At 46.0% G+C, this 20749-nt stretch overlaps 1 protein-coding gene across 2 annotated transcripts in view; it reads left to right on the forward strand.

The window, feature by feature from the left end:
• The first annotated feature begins 105 nt into the window (after nucleotides 1-105).
• LOC127584690 (disintegrin and metalloproteinase domain-containing protein 8-like) overlaps nucleotides 106-20749 on the forward strand; it is a 40238-nt gene continuing 19594 nt past the window's right edge. Inside the window, exons 1-14 of one of the 2 annotated variants that reach the window (XM_052041574.1) lie at nucleotides 106-239; nucleotides 708-817; nucleotides 3592-3668; nucleotides 7101-7179; nucleotides 7264-7340; nucleotides 9655-9838; nucleotides 9948-10013; nucleotides 11925-11996; nucleotides 12884-13053; nucleotides 14443-14524; nucleotides 15138-15289; nucleotides 16292-16469; nucleotides 17244-17333; nucleotides 19621-19816. In XM_052041574.1, the coding sequence (XP_051897534.1) occupies nucleotides 188-239; nucleotides 708-817; nucleotides 3592-3668; nucleotides 7101-7179; nucleotides 7264-7340; nucleotides 9655-9838; nucleotides 9948-10013; nucleotides 11925-11996; nucleotides 12884-13053; nucleotides 14443-14524; nucleotides 15138-15289; nucleotides 16292-16469; nucleotides 17244-17333; nucleotides 19621-19816 (1585 nt within the window). In that variant the 5' untranslated portion in view covers nucleotides 106-187. The remainder of the gene's footprint in view (nucleotides 240-707; nucleotides 818-3591; nucleotides 3669-7100; nucleotides 7180-7263; nucleotides 7341-9654; nucleotides 9839-9947; nucleotides 10014-11924; nucleotides 11997-12883; nucleotides 13054-14442; nucleotides 14525-15137; nucleotides 15290-16291; nucleotides 16470-17243; nucleotides 17334-19620; nucleotides 19817-20749) is intronic. The other variant, XM_052041575.1, reaches the window with a different exon arrangement.

The raw sequence follows: 20749 nt of genomic DNA on the forward strand, positions 1-20749 counted from the left end.
GGAAGAGGTTAGGACCCGCCCTCTCCCGGAGCCCACCGCTGATTGGAGCCGGTTCTCCAATGGACGGGCAGGAGGCGGGGTTTGTCACCGAGAGGTTCCATTCATGGGCCGGCGGCCACTCGGTGCTCAGCCTCCGCTCTGGGACCAGCCCAGCCCCGGGACCGCCGCCACCGCCGCTCCGGCCACGATGCTCGGGATCTGGGTTCGGCTCAGTTTGTTGAGTGTCTGTGTGGCGCTCGGTAAGTGTGAACTCTCCTCACGGCCGTTCATCAAAGACAAAACTCGAACTTTTAACCTGGGTTTGTAGCAGATTTATTCCCCACGCTGATTCCTGAACCTTTGTATTTTATACAAAGATCAGGTTCTTGGAGTTCAGATAATTCCCGAATTACATTTGCAGTTTGTTGATGAAGCCGCGGGGTGTCTGCACATCCGGAGACTCATCAGCTAACTATGTGTAAATTACTCTCAACTTTGCGGAAAAGTAGAATTTGATGGCACCGCGTTGCTCAACTTCTAGGGTTTGTCCCTGGTCTTAGAGCCACGACTAAGAGTCGTGAGCTACAGCTAAGAGTCGCAGGAACGTTGGGGAGCTCCCTCGGTCTCGCGTTAAGACTCGGTGGTGACTGCACCACCAATCACCAGAGTTACTAACTGCTTGAGACGAAACTTTGCTTCCTAACCCACTGAGTCGCCTCTCCCCGCAGCTGGATGTTCGCCCAAGTTCGAACCACTCTCCGAGGTGGAGCATCATGAAATCGTGAGACCCCTTCGCGTGGACTTCACGCCGAGGAGCGAGCATCTGCCCCATTCCGAGGTGGGACGGCGACTCGTATCTTGCGCTGTCGGAAGGGTTTCCATCGAGGTTGGATAGCGGTGCACGAGTAATGAACCGGAGGGTTGAACACTGATGTAGGCGTCAGGCTAAGAACAAGGAGTGGGTGCCCCGGTTCACCGGCTGGGTCAGTGCCCCGTCCTGCTAACTCTCCCCGTTAGGGTCGAGATGGCCACTAACGGCCACTTGATAATTGTCAGACCACAAGATGGGTCTCGGTTGTGAAGCTTCATGCGGTTCAATAGCCTGGGCTGGATGAATCTGTCTCTCCCGGGCTACTTCAAACGTGAGGCATTACGCGGACCCCTGGTTACATGTCCCGGGATTGGACCCCGACTGAAGGTGGGGTCCGAGTCGCAGGCGTTCTGTCCACGGTTCAAAGGGAGTTAAACGGGTTACGAGCCCGTTAGACTAAACGCTGCTGCTTGAGTTTCTCGAGGCCCCACCTTAGAATAAGGTTTCCCAGAGCGGCGGGTGAGTTGTCCGACACATCCGATGGGAACGTGACTCCGATAGTGGGCTCCACAGGAGGAGCGTGGATTGAAGCCTCGGCTCACATCAGGAGGGAGACTCCCCGGGGAGACGCTGCACCAGACTCGGTCACTACTACACCCTCTAATTGCGTGGCCCTGGTTCAACAACCTGCACAGTCTCCCCAGGCGCCAACGTACCTGATCTGGGCTCGATTATCAGGGGCACCACGTCAGAACTCGCAAGTGACACGGGATGGGGCGTGCAGGGGTTGGTGAAGTGAGCTGTGTGGGTCCTCAGGGGAATAGAAACGTAGAAAACCTACAGCACAATTCAAGCCCTTCGGCCCACAAAGCTGTGCCGAACATGTCCCTACCTTAGAAATTACTAGGCTTACCCATTTTTCTAAGCTCCGTGTACCTATCCAAAAGTCTCTTAAACGGCCCTATAGTATCCGCCTCCACCACCGTTGCCGGCAGCCCATTCCACGCACTCACCACTCTCTGAGTAAAAAAACTTACCCCTGACATCTCCTCTATACCTACTCCCCAGCACCTTAAACCTATGTCCTCTTGTGGAAACCTTTTCAACCCTGGGGAAAAAAGTCTGACTATCCACCCGATCAATGCCTCTCATCTTATACACCTCTATCAGGTCACCTCTCATCCTTGGTCGCTCCAAGGAGAAAACGCCAAGTTCTCACAACCTGTTTTCATAAGGCATGCTCCACAATCCAGGCAACATCCTTGTAAATCTCCTCTACACCCTTGGTGATCACCTGGGCCCGTTGGGTTAGGTGAAGCGGATCATCCGGTGTGGCACCTGGTGGACAGACTTTCCAAAGTGCTGTCCTGCCAGTAACATTTGTTTGAAGTGTCATTACCTCTTTCTGTGCAGAGGAAGCTCCCACAAACAGCAATGGAGCATCACCAGGTATTTGTTGACTGGATCACTGGGCCCTGTATACCAGGGGATCGCCATAGAACAGTAACAGGTCCTTCAGCCCACCAAGTTGTGCCGAACTATTCACCTAATTACAACTAATCCCTTCTGCCTACACAATGTCCATACCCCCCCATTCTCTGCACATATGCCTATCTAAGAGTCTCTTAAACACCTATCGTATCTGCCTCCACCACCACCCTAGGCAGTGCATTCCAGTCACCCACCACTCTAACAATAAAACGCTTGCCCCACACATCTCCTTTGTACTTCCCCCCCCCCCCACCTTAAATGAAATGCCTTGTGATTATTATTCCCAGAGAGACTGTTTAACCCAGCATACAGAGAGGCCTACATTTGGATCAGTAACAACAAGAACTGAATTTTGGTTTGAAAGGGGAATTCACTTTCACTATACGAAACGAATGCATGGTAAAAATGCTGTGGATCTGCGGGACTGTTGTCATCAGACACTGTGCTCCCAGGGACCAGCAGCTATGGCCACCCTCCTGGTGAAGTTCTGAGAACTACAACATTAAAAGGAAACGTGCAGTTCTGTACCATCCAAAGGTCCGCCTCCCCTCAGCACCCAGCAGAACCTCAGCTGAGAATTATGCACCCAGATTGAGGGAGGGGCCCAAACGCTAACTTATTCCAAGGAAAGAGAGCCACCACTGAGCCTTGTGGACATGGGACAGGCAAGAAAGGGTTAAACATTCAGAACTATTTATTAACTTCCACACCTCAGTAAACTCGGGCTCTTTAAAACAATGCATTCACACCTGACACTAATTATGGAACCAAAGGAGTTCATCGATAAGATCTGGCCATGTTTGCTGCATTGTTCTTTCTCCATAAAACAATGTTAAGGAGAAAATTTGCAGAGTCTGAAATAGGCCAAATGAATCAAACTGCTGAAAATGCTCAGCAGGTCAGGCAGCATCTGCAGGAGAAACAGTTAACATTTTAGATCAAGGGCTGTTCGTTGGACCTGTGGATCGTTCTGACATTGAGACCTCAACCTGAAACATTAACTCTACTTCTCAGATGCTGCCTGACCTGCTGAGTGTTTCCAGCAGTTTGTTGTTTTATTTCAGATTTCCAGCATCTGCAGTTTTTTTCTATCTTTAATCGGGACGGGTGCTGGTTTAAGGTTCCTCTAAATTAAGATTAATCTCTCCATTTGCTGGATTCAGTTATTCTCTCAGGATGTGCTGTTGGGCAGGGGAAGTCTCTCCACAGCGAAGCTCTGCTAATCCTGTGATAGCTTTGCTGTATTGCAGAATAAAATTGTGCACCATATAGTCATGTTTCTAAGAAGAAAAATTCTGATTTCCTCCCAGGCTGCCTATCCAGAAAGGGTCAGTTATTCTGTACGTCTGCAAGGGAATGAGTTGATTCTTCAGCTGGAAAAGAATGGGTAAGATAGTGGCTTCCCCTTCGAACATTATTCCACTGACCAGACTTGCTTTTTGATATAAAGATGATTTCCTGTTGTTATTGCTGGCTTAAATGAACAATCTATTGTCTGATAAGACAATTCTGGTTTATGCAGAGATGTGTCACAAGTTTTATTACAATGTAAAACGAGGTGCTTTTGTGGCCTGTGTTCCTGCTGATCTGTCCTGCCCCATGACAGGAGAGTTTGTGCTGGATCAGACACTGCCACTTCAACATGTGGTGGCTTCCACGTTCCACAATGCAGATAGTTTAACTTTTAACTTTCCTCCTGCTTGTTCTGGTCATGCTGTGTGGATGACTGAGCAACAATTAAATTGTCAGCATTATGTGGCTTAGAGCAAGTCTAAAATGTAAGTGAATTTTAACATCCTTGTGCAGTAACACTGCCAGTCCAGGAGCCAGTGCCTCTGTTGCAGAGACTTCCACTACAGCCCTGTGCTACCTCTGGGTTGTATGAGGAATGTGTGCAGTGTATTGCAGCCTATAGTAACTCGAGATCTGTGTGTCACTGTCTGTGCACCAGGAGTATCAGTGCCTCTCGGGGAGAGTGATTGAAAGGAGAGCACTTGTTCTGGCCAGGTCACTAAACCCCATTTTAGAGGAGTTTCTCTCTCCTGGTCTTTAGTTTGTCTATTTTGTATTTCATCGAAAATACATATTTCAAGTGTGTGAGAGGCAGAATGTGGTTATGCCTCTCCAGTTGGGTACCATGTTTTCTCGGATAACTCAACTGGAGCAGAAGGCAGTTATTAAAAACAGGAAACACGGGTGGCAAACTAGACAGATGTGTGGAAATGTCTGTTCATGGTCACCTTGACAGAAGCATTAAAAGTAGTGCTAATCTCTGCTTGGAAGAGAAATTCAAGATACTGAGTGATCAGAAAGAAAAACCTAGATGCTGGAAATTCTCAGTAGGTCAGGCAGCGTCTGTGGAGAGAGAAATAATTCACGTTTCAGGTCTGTGATCCATTGTCAGATGAAAAGCCTTGAAGGGGCTTGAAACGTTGGCTGTGTTTCACTCCATTGATGCTGTCTGACCACTGAGCGGTTCCAGTCCTACTTTAATCGCGATGTTTTTTATATTATTATCCCATGATATAGTTTTGGCAAATGGTGGGATTTGTAGAAAGTGGGAACTGTGCAGAGAGTGCAGGCACTGGACAGGGAAAATAATGCTATAACTGAGCAGAGGTGTATAGGACAGATTCTGGAACAGTTCAGAGCTGGAGAGTGAGGGAAGGGGACGAGGTTCTGGGAGTGGTGAGTGAGCAGCTGCAATTGGACTAACTCTTCCTTCCTTTCACTCTCTCAGACCATTTCTCTGACACTTGGTCAACTGGCTCCAGCTGCAGTGGGAATTCCAGAGCCGATATTTCCAATCCCTTTGCTCCCTCTTCCTGGCTGGGATTTTGAGTAGAGGCATACAGTTTGATCTGGAGTTGACTTTCTGACCCCTCACTCATTTGCCTTCCTCAAACCCCCATTGTGTCAGTCCTTATGGGTGCCTTTGTCACCTCCTGACTTGATCCCTCAAATATTGACCTGGCCTTTGACTCCTTGTCCCCAACACTTCAACTTTATATTTCAGTCACCCCACTATAGCTGTTCCACTGCTGCCTCTGTACTCTCCATTTCCATTCCCATCACTCCAACCAAATCTAAATCCCTAATTCCTTTCCTCCACCATTGACAACCATGCCTTCACCTACTATGTTCCACTCCAGAGTTCTGTATTTCTGCCATTAGGATCCTGTGTTAATTTTTTTAAAACTGTCATTAAATTTTTAATCATCTTTCCCTCTGCAGCTTAGAGTTCAAATTCTTCTTTAAGTCTCTGTGAAGTAACTTAAGAGCTTGTTTCACTTCAGAACCACTCTATAAATCTGAGGTATGGTGATGAGAAAATACAAGAATGAAATTAGTGTTTGAGCTGTTGGCTTTCAGACATCGAATGCATTTGTCTGAATTACTTTCCCCTCACTTTAAATGTATTAACAACTTCAGTGAAACCACAAATTAATTCAATGTTTCTGTATTCGGTTCTTTAAAATTGGAGTGATGAGGAAATGGCTCAGCCCATTGAATCTGCTCCAGTTCCCACAGGAGCAATCCCATCAGTTCCCATCTCCTCCTCCCCCACAGCCCTGGAAATTCTTTCCTCATGTGCCCATTTAATTCCTTAAAAGCTTGTTTACTGTTGCCACCAGCCCAGGCAGTGAGTTCCAGATCAATTATAAAAAAAATTCCTTCATCACTTCGAATCTATGACCCCAGTCCTTCAACCAACTGTTAATGGGAACAGCTTCTCTCTATCTCCCCGTCTAAACCACTTGTGACCTTGCCCACCTCATTCAAACCTCCTCTTGGCCTTCCTGCTACAGGAGAACAACCCTGGCCCCTCTGGTCCAACCCTGCTCATCCCTGGAGACACTCCAGTAACTCCCTCCCATACCACCTCTGGGATCTTCATACCTTTCCTGAAGTGTGGTGGCCAGCGCTGGACACTTCAGTTGTGGCCCAACCAGGGCTTTAAACAAGTTCAACATAACTTCCTGTGTTCAGCAACCCCTACGTCAGTATCCCATTTGCTCAAAGCCACTTCTGCAGAGTTATGCACGTGTCTGCCCACTGTTCTTCCACGTGATTTGTCATTTAGCTTGCATTGCCTCACCTTGTTCCTTGCAAATTGAATCACTTTACAGTTTGGTGTAAAATTCACCAGCAGCTTATCTGGAGATTCTGCTACTTGAAGCCCCCTGTCAGTTGAGCACTACCCTCCTTGTCAAGGTTGTGTTTTCTTATCACCTAGAAGGAGACCATTTGGTCCATCACATCTGTACTGGCTGGCAGAGCTTTCCATCTGTCCCATTTCCCTACTTATTTCCCTAACCTATCTGCACCCGTTTTACAGGCAGACCCCTATGTGACTGGGCATCAAAGGTCTGAATTCTTCAGACCTTTCCAACTAATGAGTAATCTTTAGATGCATCCATGAAACAATTCAAGGTGATTGTTTGCTCTTTGACCAAATCACCAGCTCCCTTCATTCCTATCCTTTGGGAAAAATGAATGATGCCTTTAAAATCTTTAATCCATTTACTAGTTAACATTAGGGGCTCAAGACTGTCAGATTGCAGTTAGTTTTACATTGAAGAAAGGAATGCAAGTGCGTAATCCTTACAGGATGCCACCATCTGAAGGAAGGAGAGAAGGTGTGAGATCCAGCACCAGTGATGAGGCAGTGCCCAGTGAACCAGGGTTAGCAGTTCCACAATGTTGGTGGAATCCATAAATAGTTCCACCGTGGCACTGCAGCAAATGATCGTGTTCTTTCCACCTTCACTGAAATGCCTCGGTCTAATTCCAGTTGGTTTACTTTGTGCTTCGATAGGGAGCTGCTGGTCAAACATTATTCAGAAACACATTACACAGAGAATGGGACAGAAGTGGTACATTCACCACAGCTCGAGGTATTTCACTGCAATTACTTAACAATTGGTTTCATTTACAAAATGTACTATTCTGCCATACATTAAATGTGTGATTTATCACAGGGTCATTGTTATTACCATGGAGTTGTCAAAGGCATCGCTGATTCCTCGGTCAGTGTCAGCACCTGCACAGGGCTCAGGTAATAATCCACTCCAAGCCTTTTATTGTCATTGCTGACTATCCCAGCACTCGTTTCTCTCAGACACCACCCAGCAACAAGTTTTAATCAGTGTGTGAAACTGATGAGTCTGATTGGAAAGTTGAGGCACAGACCCACCCTAGAGAGTGGATTCAGGGAAGGTTCACTGTCTCCAGACGGAAGCATCCTGTCAGAAGGAAATTCCATCGTGCAGGCTTGCAAACCCAAGACCTACGTCCAGAGAGACGCGGGATGGCAGACGCTGGAATCTGGAGTAACACAATCTGTTGGAGGAACTCTAGGGTGGGGGTCGAGCTGAATCTGTGGGGGTGACCAACTTCCAGCAATGGTGCCGAATATAATTAATCACTAAAGCTTGCAACTTCACCTGTAACATTATAGGTGGAAGATGATAATCCTCTTCTGCTAATACACAGAAGCAAATTCTGTGGGTGTGAAAGCCTGATGTTTATAGCAGAAAGTGATTTGATTTTTGTTCAAGTAATGTGGTTTCCTGAAGTATTAACTGCCATGATGTGTAGTAAATCATGATCTTCCTGAAACCCAGTAGTGCCTGGATTAAACCTCAGGGGATCAGTGAACCAGTCTGTACAAGGTACCAATTACTGGCAACTTGTGGCACTTTGCCAAAACTGATCAACAGTGAACAATAGAAATTGTCTGAAAAGAAGTATTCATTCCCGACATTACAGATCGAGCAATAAAACTCCCCAACAGAGACAGTGTAGAGAGCAATACTGAACTAATTCATCAATAGAAGTTCTGCTCTCTGGGTTTATGCTACATTTTAATTAAAACAACCAAAAGTATTGAAAGGTGTGCATTTAATCTGAGAACAGTCTGTTCCCTTTTGGTGTATCTGGGGTGTAAAAACTACTTGTTTAAATAGTTATTTTCAATGTAAGTGGATCCAGATCACATCTTCAGCAGTCGTCTTTCTCAAAGCAAATCCAAATCCTGCTGTCCCAACCTGAAACAGGAAGGAAAGTCTTTCAGGAGAATGTTTACTCAAAATACTCTAACAAAAGAAATGTACTTTATGGAACAGTGCAGGACTGGAGGCCATTTGGCCCATTGTGAAAAATCTGTCACTTGAGCCTCATGCTCTGTTGTCCTCCAGTTCATCTCTTCTTTCCTTGTATCCAGTCCTTCTTGTGGAAGTCACTGGTGCCACATCCCGTCAGACAGCACACTCCCCATCAGCACACCATCTGACATGGAAAGACCTCTCCTCATCAGCCCTCTGTTTGTTTGGCCAATATTTTGCTGTTATTAACCCACCTGTAAGTGGATATGGGCCACCTTCATTCCCAGATTCGCAGACTCCCTCCTGGATTTGGACACCTATATCCCTCTCCCACATTACAACACTTCAGAAGTACGGCAGTGGTTGTGAATCCATTGTCAAGTCCTGAGACGTTGAAAGTTGGGTGGCACAGTGGTGGAGCCGCTGTCTCTCAGCTCCAGAAACTCCGGTTCAATCCTGACCTCAGGTGCTGTCTGTGTGGAGTTTGCACGTTCTCCCCGTGACCGCATGAGTTTCCCCCGGGCGCTCCAGTTTTCTCCCACATCCCAAAGATGCCCAGATTGATGGGTTAATTGGCCGCTGTAAATCGTTCTTGATCTGTAGGTGAGGGATAGAATCTAAGGGAGTTGATGGAAATATGGGGAGAATAAAATGGGACTAGTAGGGGACTTGTTTCAAGGGATGCTTGATGGTCAGCATGGACTCTGTGGGCCAAAGGGCCTGTTTCCTTGCTGTAGGACTCTGTGCCTCTTTATAACTGTGAGCTCCTGCCACTTCCAACCTTCCTTACTGTGAGGGACAGTCCAGCTCCTGATGGTCCCTCGCCCTGAAACTTTCTGATGTTTACTTGATGTGTTGTGAGTGTCAGTTTTCCTGTCGGTGTGTGGAATGGGATCCCTCACTCCTGTGATGTTGGTTGAGGAACCCATCCTCGAGTGTCCTGGGGCAGCTGTAGCCTGTGAGCTTCCCTTAGTCTGAGCACAGACGCTGCCAACCATGGGTGCAGTGAGGTCTCCTCACATCCTTTGGGCCAGTTTAGTGGCATTTTCCTCGTTTGTGCCCTCCCATTCTGGAATTCCCTTTGCCAGAGGCCCAGGAGTTGTGCAAACCATTACATTAATTGTCATTAACTGGACTTTATAATCAGGGCAGTATTTACTTTAAACCCCCCGAACATTCCCATCCCCGTCATGCCTGTATAACTTTGGCAAGCTTTCACAACAGTGCAGATCACCATTTATAGTGTTGTTTGCTGTCCCCCTGCAGGGGGATTCTCACAGTCGGCTCTGATGTTTACCTGATCGAACCACTGGAAGGATCTCGGGCGGGGGACCACGCGGTATATCGACAGGAGCACCTGAGGGTGAAACGCGGCTCCTGCAGCGCACAGAACGTCACGCTTTATGACAATGGACCCAAAATGGCAGCTCTTTATCAACCTCCCGGCAGGGTACTTCCCAGCTTTGAACTTTACACAATCGTTGATAATTTTATAGCCACAACAAGTACTCGTGACTTTATACTTGTTCAACTTAATTCTCTGTTTCTCTCTCTATTAGAGATCAATGCATATTTTGCAAGATACCAGATATGTGGAGCTCTTCCTGGTAGTGGACAACACTGAGGTACACTATTCCACAATTAATGTCATGTGTTTTCTACGTGGCCTTGAACTATGCAGGATTTTTAACACCCTGATTCCAATTTACAGCCAGAAGCAAAACATGGCAGATGCTGGAAACCTGAACTAAAATGCTACAGAAACTCAGCAGGTCAGGCAGCATCTGTGGGGAGAGGAAAAGTGTTGGTAGTTCAGGTCTGACCTCCCGTCAGAAGTGGTGAGCTGAAAATAAAACGCACAACATTTTCTCTGAACTTTGACCTGAAATGTTAACACCTTTCTCAGGTGTTGCCTGAGTGAGTATTTTGAGCATTTAGAGCATAGAACAGTATAGCACAGGAACAGGCCCTTCAGCCCACTATGTTGTGCTGAATTGATTAAACTACTAATTAAATGCCTAACTAAATGAATCCATTCTGCCTGCACAATATCCATATCCCTCCATTCTTTGCACATTCATGTCTATCTAGGAATCTCGAACCCCTCTGTCATACCTGCCTCCACTACCACCCCTGGCAGTGCATTCCAAGCACCCAACACTTCTTGTTTATAAAAGCTTGCCTCACACATCGCCTTCGAACTTGCCCCCTCTCATCTTAAATGCATGCCCTCTAGTATTAGACATTTCAACCCTGGGAGAAAGATACTGGCTGTCTACTCTATCCATGTCTCTCATAATCTTATAAACTTCTAATCTTATTAAATTTCTGTCTTCTATCCAATGGATATCCTGGCAATTTGAGTGGCTTGTCACGGTAAACCTCTACAGCTGTCATTGAGGCTTGTGAACTGGTAGCACTGGGCTTGAGTTGCTAACTCTGATAATCTCATGTGCTACTTCCAAGCCTCCGAGGCACGTGCAATCTGTTTGTGCCCCAAAGTTCCCAGCTGTCCTGTGTTTCTGTGGACAGTTCTGTCACACTGTTGATATAATATATGGTGATAAATAAATGTATTGACTTATTATTGTCGTGTGTACTGAGATAAAGTGAAACACTTTTGTGTGCCATCCCGGCAGATTATTCCATACATATATACGTATGTTGTACATTGCTGAGCCCATTTGGTTCACTCCCCTCCTTGGACGGAATCTGCCACCTTTATCCCGTCTGGCCTGTATGTGACTCGACCAGCCAATAAACAATTTTTAAAACCACCTTGTTGCTGGTCACTGTGGGGCTCCCACAAACCCACAGATTCCATTAAACACCTATAAACACTGCAGTTTGTTAAACACTGCCAAAGGTGAGGGGAGATTTGGGAGCAAGGTTGTTGAATTTACTTGGAGCACTGTGTACAGTTCTGGCCACCACACTGTGGGAAGGATGTGGTTGCACTGGAGAGGGTGCAGAGGAGATTCACCAGGATGTTGCCTGGATTGGAGGGTTTAGTTATGGGGAGAGATTGGACAGGCTTTAGTTATGGGGAGTGAAGGAGGCTGAGGGGTGAGCTGGTTGAGGTATTTTAAAATTGAGGCATAGAGAGGGTATGTAGTCAGAATCCTTTCCCCATGGTAGGGGTATCAGAAACAAGAGGCAGAGGTTTAAGGTGAAAGGAAGGAGTTTGAAAGGGGACGTAAGGGGGAAGTTTTCACACGCACGGTGGGTGATATCTGGAGCTCGGTGCCAGAGGAGGTGGTGGAGTCAGATATGATCGCTGTTTGAGGGGCATTTCGACAGGCACTTGACTAAGTGGGGTATAGAAATGTATGGTTCTAATGTGGGCAAATGGGATTGGTGTAGATGGGCAAAAAGGTCAGCATGAATGTGATGGGCCAAAGGGCCTGGTTCTGTGCCATACAGCTCTGTGATTCTATTCATTAAGGCAAGACATAAACATTGTTCTTCACTGCCTTCCTGCTTGGCATGGATGTAGTGTGTGTTGTTAATGGTCAGTGAGATCTTTTTCATTTCAGTATCGAAAATTCAACCAAGAGCTTCAAACAATACGGCAGCGTATGATGGAAATAGTGAATCACGTGGACAAGGTAGAGTTTCTTAAAGCTAAAAGGGAAAATTGCAAACTGTGGAAACCTGAAATGTAATGGAAAAATCCTGGAAATGTGGTGGGGGGGGTGGGGGGTGGTGTTGGTTCAGGACATCCAGTGTCAGTGTAATAGTCTCTGCTCGTGCACAGCAGAGCTCGCTGCTTGGGAAAGTCACCTCTACCCAACAAAGTTCCACAAGCAGGGAAGAACAGTCCCCCTGGCCTCGTGGTCACCTCCTGGTTTGACCACCTTGGGCATCAATGATGTCCTGTTGTGGACCAGTTATCTCTCACAAGTGGCTGAAATCACCTTGTTTAATTTTGCAAAAGATCCTCAAACCCAAATGTTCCTCATCTTCTCTCAGATTTCTTTGTTGGTGCCCTAGTTTCAATAAAGTATTCATTTAAAATTGATGTTTAAATTGGCAAATGTGCACAGTTATCCATGGATATCTTTGGGTTTCTGTTGAAACATTATTTCAGACTCTTGTTGCTCCCTCTATATTTGGAAGCTGGTGAATCTGTTCCAGAATGTTCCATTAGTTGGAAAGGTTTGATCCCATTCACACTTGAGCAGTTCCCATTGGTTCAGCTGGAGTCTAACGTGATCAGCCTTTGTCAGGAGCTGATGGTACCCGGTCTGGGGAAAGGCACAGTGACAGGCGTGACTTCTCTCCTCCAGCCTGAGAGCCATTGATGGAGAAGGAACGAGCAGCAGAACTTTAATGACTCTTTCCCTTGTTTTAACCTTTGAGTTTCAACAAACATTTAATAGGGACATTTTTAATTTTCAACATTTTACCTGCTTGCTTCACTGAATTGGATGGCTCCTGTAACCCCTTCACTGTCAGTTCATTCACTTTGTTTCTTTCACCCCCTCTTCCTTAGTTGTACAGATCACTCAATATCCGTGTGGCTTTGGTAGGCTTGGAAGTGTGGACGCATTCAGACAAAATCGTTGTCAGCTCCAATCCTGACACCACTCTGGATAATTTCCTTAAGTGGCGCAGAGAAGTGTTGCTATTAAAGAAGAAACACGATAATGCCCAGCTAGTCACGTACGTAGCTGCAGGAAGCAGCAAAGCGGGAAATCTGCTGTTGTTAATCTGATGTCAATGTTTGTAGTTACTGTGGCCTGGGAAATGGTCAGAGTTCCTCTGGTCTAAAAGTAATTTATTTTTACCTAATTTTTATAAAGATGGAATTCCAGAGATCCATCAAACAATTGATTGTCTTAATCCTTGTGATTTAACTCAATCAGAATTGTAACTAATCAGGCAACAAGTGCCAGTCTTGTCTGGGTGATGTTGGAACACTTGGGAAGGTCCCTCATTAGTTGTTTCATCAATGGACCTGCACCACTATTGCATCTGGAGCCCAGCCCCTCCCTGCACCCTCCTGATGTTATGCTGGTATTGAGATCAAAGACCATTTCCTCAGTTAATGTGGGAGCAAGATGCCAGTTTACAGCAAGATCTGAATTACAACCAGAGGTGGGGGAGGGAGGTTTGGGATGAGAAGATACAGGAATGTTTAACACCAGGGTAGTGCCAGTAATGATCAGCTTAAACAACAGAAAGCTCAATCAGTTCACCATGATGTTCAAAACACCCTTTCCACTCAATGCCATCTACAACTGTTGATCAGCCAGGACCAAGGCTACCAGAGCAGGGGAGAAGCTTAACATAAAACAATGAATGTTCAGGAGATGGATCACTCAATCCCTATCCATCTGCAGGACCACAATCAAGAGTGTAATGGCTTATTCTCCATCGGTGGAATCAACACTAAAGAATGTTCACACCATTCAGAACATGCCAGTTCATTTGTTGGTACAATATGTACCACATTGTCTCTACAAGAGGTGGTGTGGTAGCTTGAAGTTCCCTCTCTTTAATGTCACAGGAACACTCCCTCCAGTTCTGCTCCAACTTGCAGAAGATGTTGGGTCAGAAATGTAGAAATATCACCAGATAATCCTGGAATTTCCCCCAACACTTGTGGAGGCAGAGTTACCACAAGGACTGCTACACCCCACAGAGAATGGGGAACTATTGAGTGGGGAGGCCACCCACATTCTGAGGATGTGGCAGAGTTTACACACTGATAGGTTAATTGGTTGCTGTAAATGACCCCTTCGAAGGAGAGTCTCAAAAGAATGATCAGGGAGTTGATGAATACACGGGAGAGCACAGGCTGCAGGGAAGTAAGGAGAGAGGGAGTGGGACTGATAGGACTTCTCTACGGGCTGGGTGAACCTGATGGGCCAAATGGCCTCCTGTGTCATAGTTATTAAAATATTAGTAGCCTTGGTGAGTGATAGTTATCGTGGCTCTAGTTAGTGTATTACTGAACTAACAATTCTCAACACTAAACAATCTTCAATGTTTAAATCTCTATATTTGCAAAGTAACATTTAGTGTCTAAGATTAAACGTCTCTTTTCAGAGGGAAAAGCTTTGAAGGAACAACAGTTGGACTGGCGACTAAATCTGCCATGTGCTCCTATCAGTCTGGTGGAGTGAACGAGGTATGTTCCCCCTGCTGGAACCTTCAATGTACCTGCTAAACCTCTTTACCCACAACCTCCATTTAATGAACTAAATCAGAATAAAATTTTTCTAACCTTCAATTTAAACCAAGTGGAGCTCCCGCTGTACTGGGAAGCTGCCCTCACTGGATCCGGCAGCAAAGAGGAAGCTTAATTCAAACGGGCCCAGGTGGAGTTGTCCACACCTACTCACTGCCTACAAGCCCAGCAACAACAACATGTTACTGGGGGTGTGATGGGGAATGAACAGGTCATGGTCATTGATCATGTTTGGGAATAAATAAAGAGTTTAAACTAATGAATAAATCCATGAATGGATTATGGTGAAGCATGTTTACCCACGGAGAGGTTGGGTGTGGAAGTTGCTCCCCCAGCACTGGATGAAGCAACCAGTGCCAAGGGGAACTGGGCAAGTCCATAAGGGAAAGAAAGGAATGAAGTCCTGACCCGACTGGGTGGGAAGAGGTGGGTCGGAGCATAACAATAGCACTGGCTGGTTGGGACAAAGGAGCTGCGACTTCCCTCTGTTACTGAGACAGCTTGTTACCTTGGATGACACTGGTGGTGATGATAATCTGTAAATTAAATTCAGGACCACAACAGGAACCCAATTGGATTGGCTTCAACGATCGCCCATGAGATGGGTCACAACCTGGGCATGTCTCACGATGAAGACCACGATACGTACTGTAGCTGCGCTACATTAAAGGACAATGGCGGATGCATTATGGCAAAGAAGACAGGGTGAGATGGGCAGTGGGGGCAGTGTGTGGATGTTGGCCAGAAGCTGCTTGGTGGAGTTATCCACGTCTGACTTCAAGTTTTAACTTTGAATAGGGAGAGTGAAACGTTTGATTTCCTTTGTGCCCTTAAATAACACGGCCCCTGGCTGCTTCCATGCAATACATGGAAAACCTGAAGTGAGTTCAAAACCTGGTGTCCCATGGTAAACATTCGTGGATACCCAGAGCAGAAGTTCATAGCCCAGTGTCCATGGTAAACATTCAGGAAAACCCAGAGTGAGTTCACAGCCTGGTGTTCCATTGGTAAACATTCAGCTGATTTTCAAATTCCAGCATATTGAAGATTATTGCCATGTTGAAATTGTTTTTGTTTACTGAGAGGAAGGATAATGAGGAGAGAGCCCAGTTCCATCGACTCTATGGTGCAAAGCAATGCAATTCCATTAAACAGCAAAAACTGGTGCTGGGAGGGTTTCTGCACTGCAGGTTAGATCAATGCAGCAGGACCACCAACTTTCATTTCCCTCGTTGTTAATTTGCATGTTGCTGATATCTGAGGGGTTGCTTTTATCATAAACCTTCAATGCACTTTCAGGACCTCTGTAGACTGTTTACAACCCACAAAATGCCTTTGAAGTGTAGTCACTGTTGTAATGTAGGAAATGTAGCAGTCAAATTGTACACAGCTAGATCCCACAAACATCAACAGGATACTGACCAAATAACTTGTTTGGTGATGCTGATTGGGGAATTCCAATTGGTCAGAACACTCTGGATAAATCCCCTATTCTCAGTAGTTCAAAGGGATCTCTTTTGTCTGCCTGAAGTGAGGAGAAAAGGGCTTGTGTTAGAGATGAGCTTTGACTGTATTTGTACCACCACTGCCCCCGTTGTGTGTTCTAGCTTTGGATCATCCATTTCATTTGTACTAATGCAAAATGGATGACTTTGAATTTGTGCAAATCTGGTCACAAAATCTCACCTGCTGCTCCTGTCCATACAGGATTGTGTTTCCAAAAAGCTTCAGCAGCTGCAGTCACCGGGAATTACAGATGTTCCTGGCCACACAAATGACAAACTGTCTGTTGAACAGTCCCAGAGCTGACGAACTATATGGAAGCCCAAAGTGTGGGAACCAGTTCCTGGAGCGTGGGGAGGAGTGTGACTGTGGCACCGTCCAGGTAAATCGGACTTCCTTCCTTCACTTGTTAAACATCCACCTTTTTATTAATAAATACTGTTAAATGTTCTACAAACAACTTCCATAACCTAAAGCTTCAACACCTCCATTAGTGCAGTGAGTTACCAGCCTTGAACCATGTACCTGAGACCAGGGGTGCAGGTTAATGCTCTCACCCTCCCTGGGCAACCTTCTGATGTTCACTCTGAGAGCACTTGCTCAATGAGAATTGGAACTGTGTGAAGTTTGTCTGGGAACCCATCAGGTGGAGGACAGGATTAAAAGTAAACTAAGACACTTAGAGGCCCTGGCCAGTGAGCATAAGCCAAGAAGTTTTGAGTTTACCTTGAGCAGGAGTGCAGAGTTTCCAGCCTTGCTGTGCATCAAGTATTTAAGCACCAGCTCTGACGCTGGTGACTGAAGGCTGCATCTCTCATTGGGTCACTGTTATCACAACCTGAATCCACTTTCTGTACCCTTTCACCACTGAATTCTGATTTGAAGTGCATTCTGATGCAGTAGAGGTCTAAATTATAGAACACAAAACATTACAGCATGGTACAGGCCCTTCAGCCCATAACGTTGTGCCGACATTTTATCCCGCTCTGAGATCTATCTAACCCTTCCCTCCCACATAGTCCTCCATTTTTCTATCATCCATGTGGCTATCTAAGAGTCTCTTAAATGTCCCTAATTATATCAAAGGGCATTGATACCGCAAAGGTTTATAAGTACTTTATTGCTGTGTAATACTGATCTGGTGTTGCTCTTACAGGAATGTACCAACCCTTGTTGTAATGCTACAACCTGCAAACTCAATGAGGGAGTGGAGTGTTCAGATGGAGGATGCTGCAAGAATTGCAAGGTATCAATGCAAAGGATCTGTCATTGTCACTGTTCACAGATAGAATATTGACCCAGAAATCTGAGGCAGGGTGTGGCCCAACATATGGGTGAGGCACTGAGGTTTCTTGTCTCTGAGGATCTAACCAGGGACCCTGCATGGGTGAATGTTAAACCTTGTGTACAATAGAAAAAGATGATGTTCTTTTAGTGCTTGCTCAACTGATTTCAAAAAATTCACTGACCAAGTTTCTGCCTTGGACCCAAATTACACTCAATGTAAGTTTTTCGTCTTGTCCTTGGTTCTGAAATATTTTTCAGAAAAGTGTAAAGCTTGGAACCTGGTGCCTCTTAATGGAGCACAAATTGAGGCTTGCCCCACAAGTAAGTATTCTAGTCATTGTCATAGAGTCAAAGAGTAATACAACACAGAAACAGGCCCTTCAGCCCAACTGGTCCATGCTGACCAAGATGCTCATCCAAGCCAGTCCCATTTTCCTGTGTTTGGCTCGTATCCCTCAATCTTTCCTATCCATGTACCTGTCCAAATGTCTTTTAAATGTTGTTGTTGTTGTTGTTGTAGTAGTAGTACCTACCTCAACCACTTCCTCTGGCAGTTTGTTCCATATACGGACCACCCTCTGGGGGAGAAAAGCTACCCTTCGGGTTCCTATTCCCTTTTACCTTAAACCCATGCCCTCTAGTTTTTGAATGCCTTTCCCTGGGGAAAATGCTGTCTACATTCACCCTATCTATGCCCCTGATGATTTTATATACCTCCATAAGGTCACCCTTCTGTCTCCTACACTTTAGTTCATCATCTCTGGGTAAGCAGATTTATCCAGTAAACTGAGCATGGGCTTTGATTAACGATACAGAACCATTTGTCGTCATTGATATAGTCAGTTCCTAAAGCTTTGTAAGTTTTACAATATTTTATAATGTCCTTGCACCTAAAACATTAACGTTAAGGGGTCTCCCAATGTGGACAAGTTGTAATTAGCAAAATCCCCATGGTGATTGATTTGATCTAGGGTCCTGACCAATTGTGGGCAAGGCTCTCTCCCTGCACACTGTTTTAAAAGCCATCACTAAAGACTGCAGAAATTAAACATGCTTGAAATTCCTTGACCTTTAGCACTGGTTTGAATGACCTCAGTCTTTTTTTCCAGGGTTGGGGAACCAAGAACTAGAGGGCAGAGGTTTAAGGTGAGAGGGGAAAGATTTTAAGAGAGACTTGAGGGGCAACTTTTTTTAAACGGAGGGTGGTCTGTTTATGGAATGAGCTGCCAGAGGAAGTGGTTGAGGCAGGTAAAATAACATTTAAAAGACAGTTGGATAGGTACATGGATAGGAAAGGTTTAGAAGGTTATCAGCCAAACACTGGCAAATGGGACTAGCTTGGATGGGGCATCTTGGTTGGCATGGACCAGTTGGGCTAAAGGGCCTGTTTCTGTGCTGTATGACTGGTTTCTGGAGAATGGTGGACCCGGAGTTTCTCTCTGTTCAGCTGACCATGTTGCACTTGTTTGAGGTTTCTTGCTGGTGAAGAACGGCTCCCTAGTTTGTTCCACAACTCTGGATTTATATTTCCAACCAGGATCTTGAAGTGTTGAGCAACACCAATTTTTCCGGTCTATTGGGATTACAACCAGAGTAAGGTGATAACTGGATTCACTCCCGTCAGCCAGGCCATGAATCCAATTGCAGATGTTGCAACAGTTGGATCACAGCCCGTAACCAATCAGGTCCCAGTGCTAAATCTAGAGTATAACTAGCAGGCAAATTCAAGAGAACTTCCTGTCACTTGATATTCTATTCACCTGAAAACAATGTTTATGCCAAAACCTTTTTGAAGAAAATCTGCACTGGGAGTTGGGGAAGGGATAAATTGTTTAACTGCTTCCTGCTTCCCCAACCACAGGACCGCTGAGTACCTGAACTCCTTCATGTCCTCCTTCCTAAGTCGCCCAACTTCCATCTGGTCAGTTGGTTCCCTGGGTCTTGAGACGCATCATAAACCCAGTGCCCAGTTGGATGGATTGGACTCCGGAGAAGGCAGCCAAGAGCCTTATACTTGTGGGGGGGGGGGGGGGGTAGGAGACTCTTCACTGGCGTTGGGAATTGGGGTGCTGCTGTGTTGAGGGAGTGGCAGAGATCCTAGTCAGCTTTCTTCAGTGTTTCTTGGGCCATGCTCAGGAGTGCATCATTTGTTAATTGGAGATTTCCACCGATTCTGAGCCTTGTAATGTCTCCAGTCTATGATGTCTCCACCTCAACATTGCCTCTGTTTTCCTGTTTAAATTCAGATCCAGCCAGCAGGGCAATCGTGTAGGGTCGCACATCACGACTGCGATCTGACAGACTACTGTGATGGGCAGAGCAGCCAGTGCCCAGAAGATGCCTTCAAAATGAATGGTTCTCCCTGCAGGAACGGGGAAGGCTACTGCTACAATGGGCAGTGTCCCACCCATCGACAGCAGTGCACCATTCTATGGGGACCAGGTAACTGATCCGTAAATCACCAGCCTGTTGCTGCCAGGGATTCCAGCTCGACCTACAGACTGAATTATCACTGTCAGGAGGGGAATAGATGAGGTGAATGCACTGTCTTTTTACCAGGGTTGGGGGCACAGGGTTAAGGTGAGAGGGGAGAGATTTAATAGGAACCTGAGGGGCAACTTTTTCACGCAGGAGGTGGCGCGTATATGGAGCGAGCTGCCGGAGGAAGTAGTTGAATAACAACTTTTCAGAAGACATTTATTGGATAAGTACATGGATAGGAAAAGTTTGAGGGATACTGGCCAAGTGTGGATGAGCTTAGATGGACATCTTGGTCAGCATGGACCAGTTGGGCTGAAGGGTCTGTTTCTGTGCTGTAGGACTCTGACTTTGTTTGTATTGATTGTCGGTTTAAATTTCAGTAGATGGGTTGTGTTTTAAGTTTTCTTTCTGACGGCTGGAGGTGGAGTTGGAAAGTTGCAGGAACACGATGCGTGGTTTGCTGCACACGTTGATTGCAGTGCTGGGTGTGCATTACTTCATGCCCTGACCACACTAGCTGGCCTGGCTCCTGGGATGAGGGTTTGTCAGTTGAGATAAGATATCTTTATTAGTCACGGGTACATCAAAACACACAGTGAAATGCATCTTTAGTGTTCTGGGGGCAGCCCACAAGTGTCACCACGCTTCCGGTGCCAACATAGCATGCCCACGACTTCCTAACCCGTACGTCTTTGGAATGTGGGAGGAAACCAGAGCACCCGAAGGAAACCCATGCAGACACGGGGAGAACATAAAACTTCTTACAGACAGCGGCCGGAATTGAACCCAGGTCGCTGCTGCTGTTACACTAACTGCTACGCTACCGTGCCTGCCCTAGTTGAAGAGAAGTTAGGCATACTGGGCCTGTAGAAACTGGAGAGGTGACCTCATTGA

This window comes from Pristis pectinata, chromosome 30 (genome assembly GCF_009764475.1).
Source record: "Pristis pectinata isolate sPriPec2 chromosome 30, sPriPec2.1.pri, whole genome shotgun sequence".
NCBI classification, from domain to species: Eukaryota; Metazoa; Chordata; class Chondrichthyes; order Rhinopristiformes; family Pristidae; genus Pristis; species Pristis pectinata.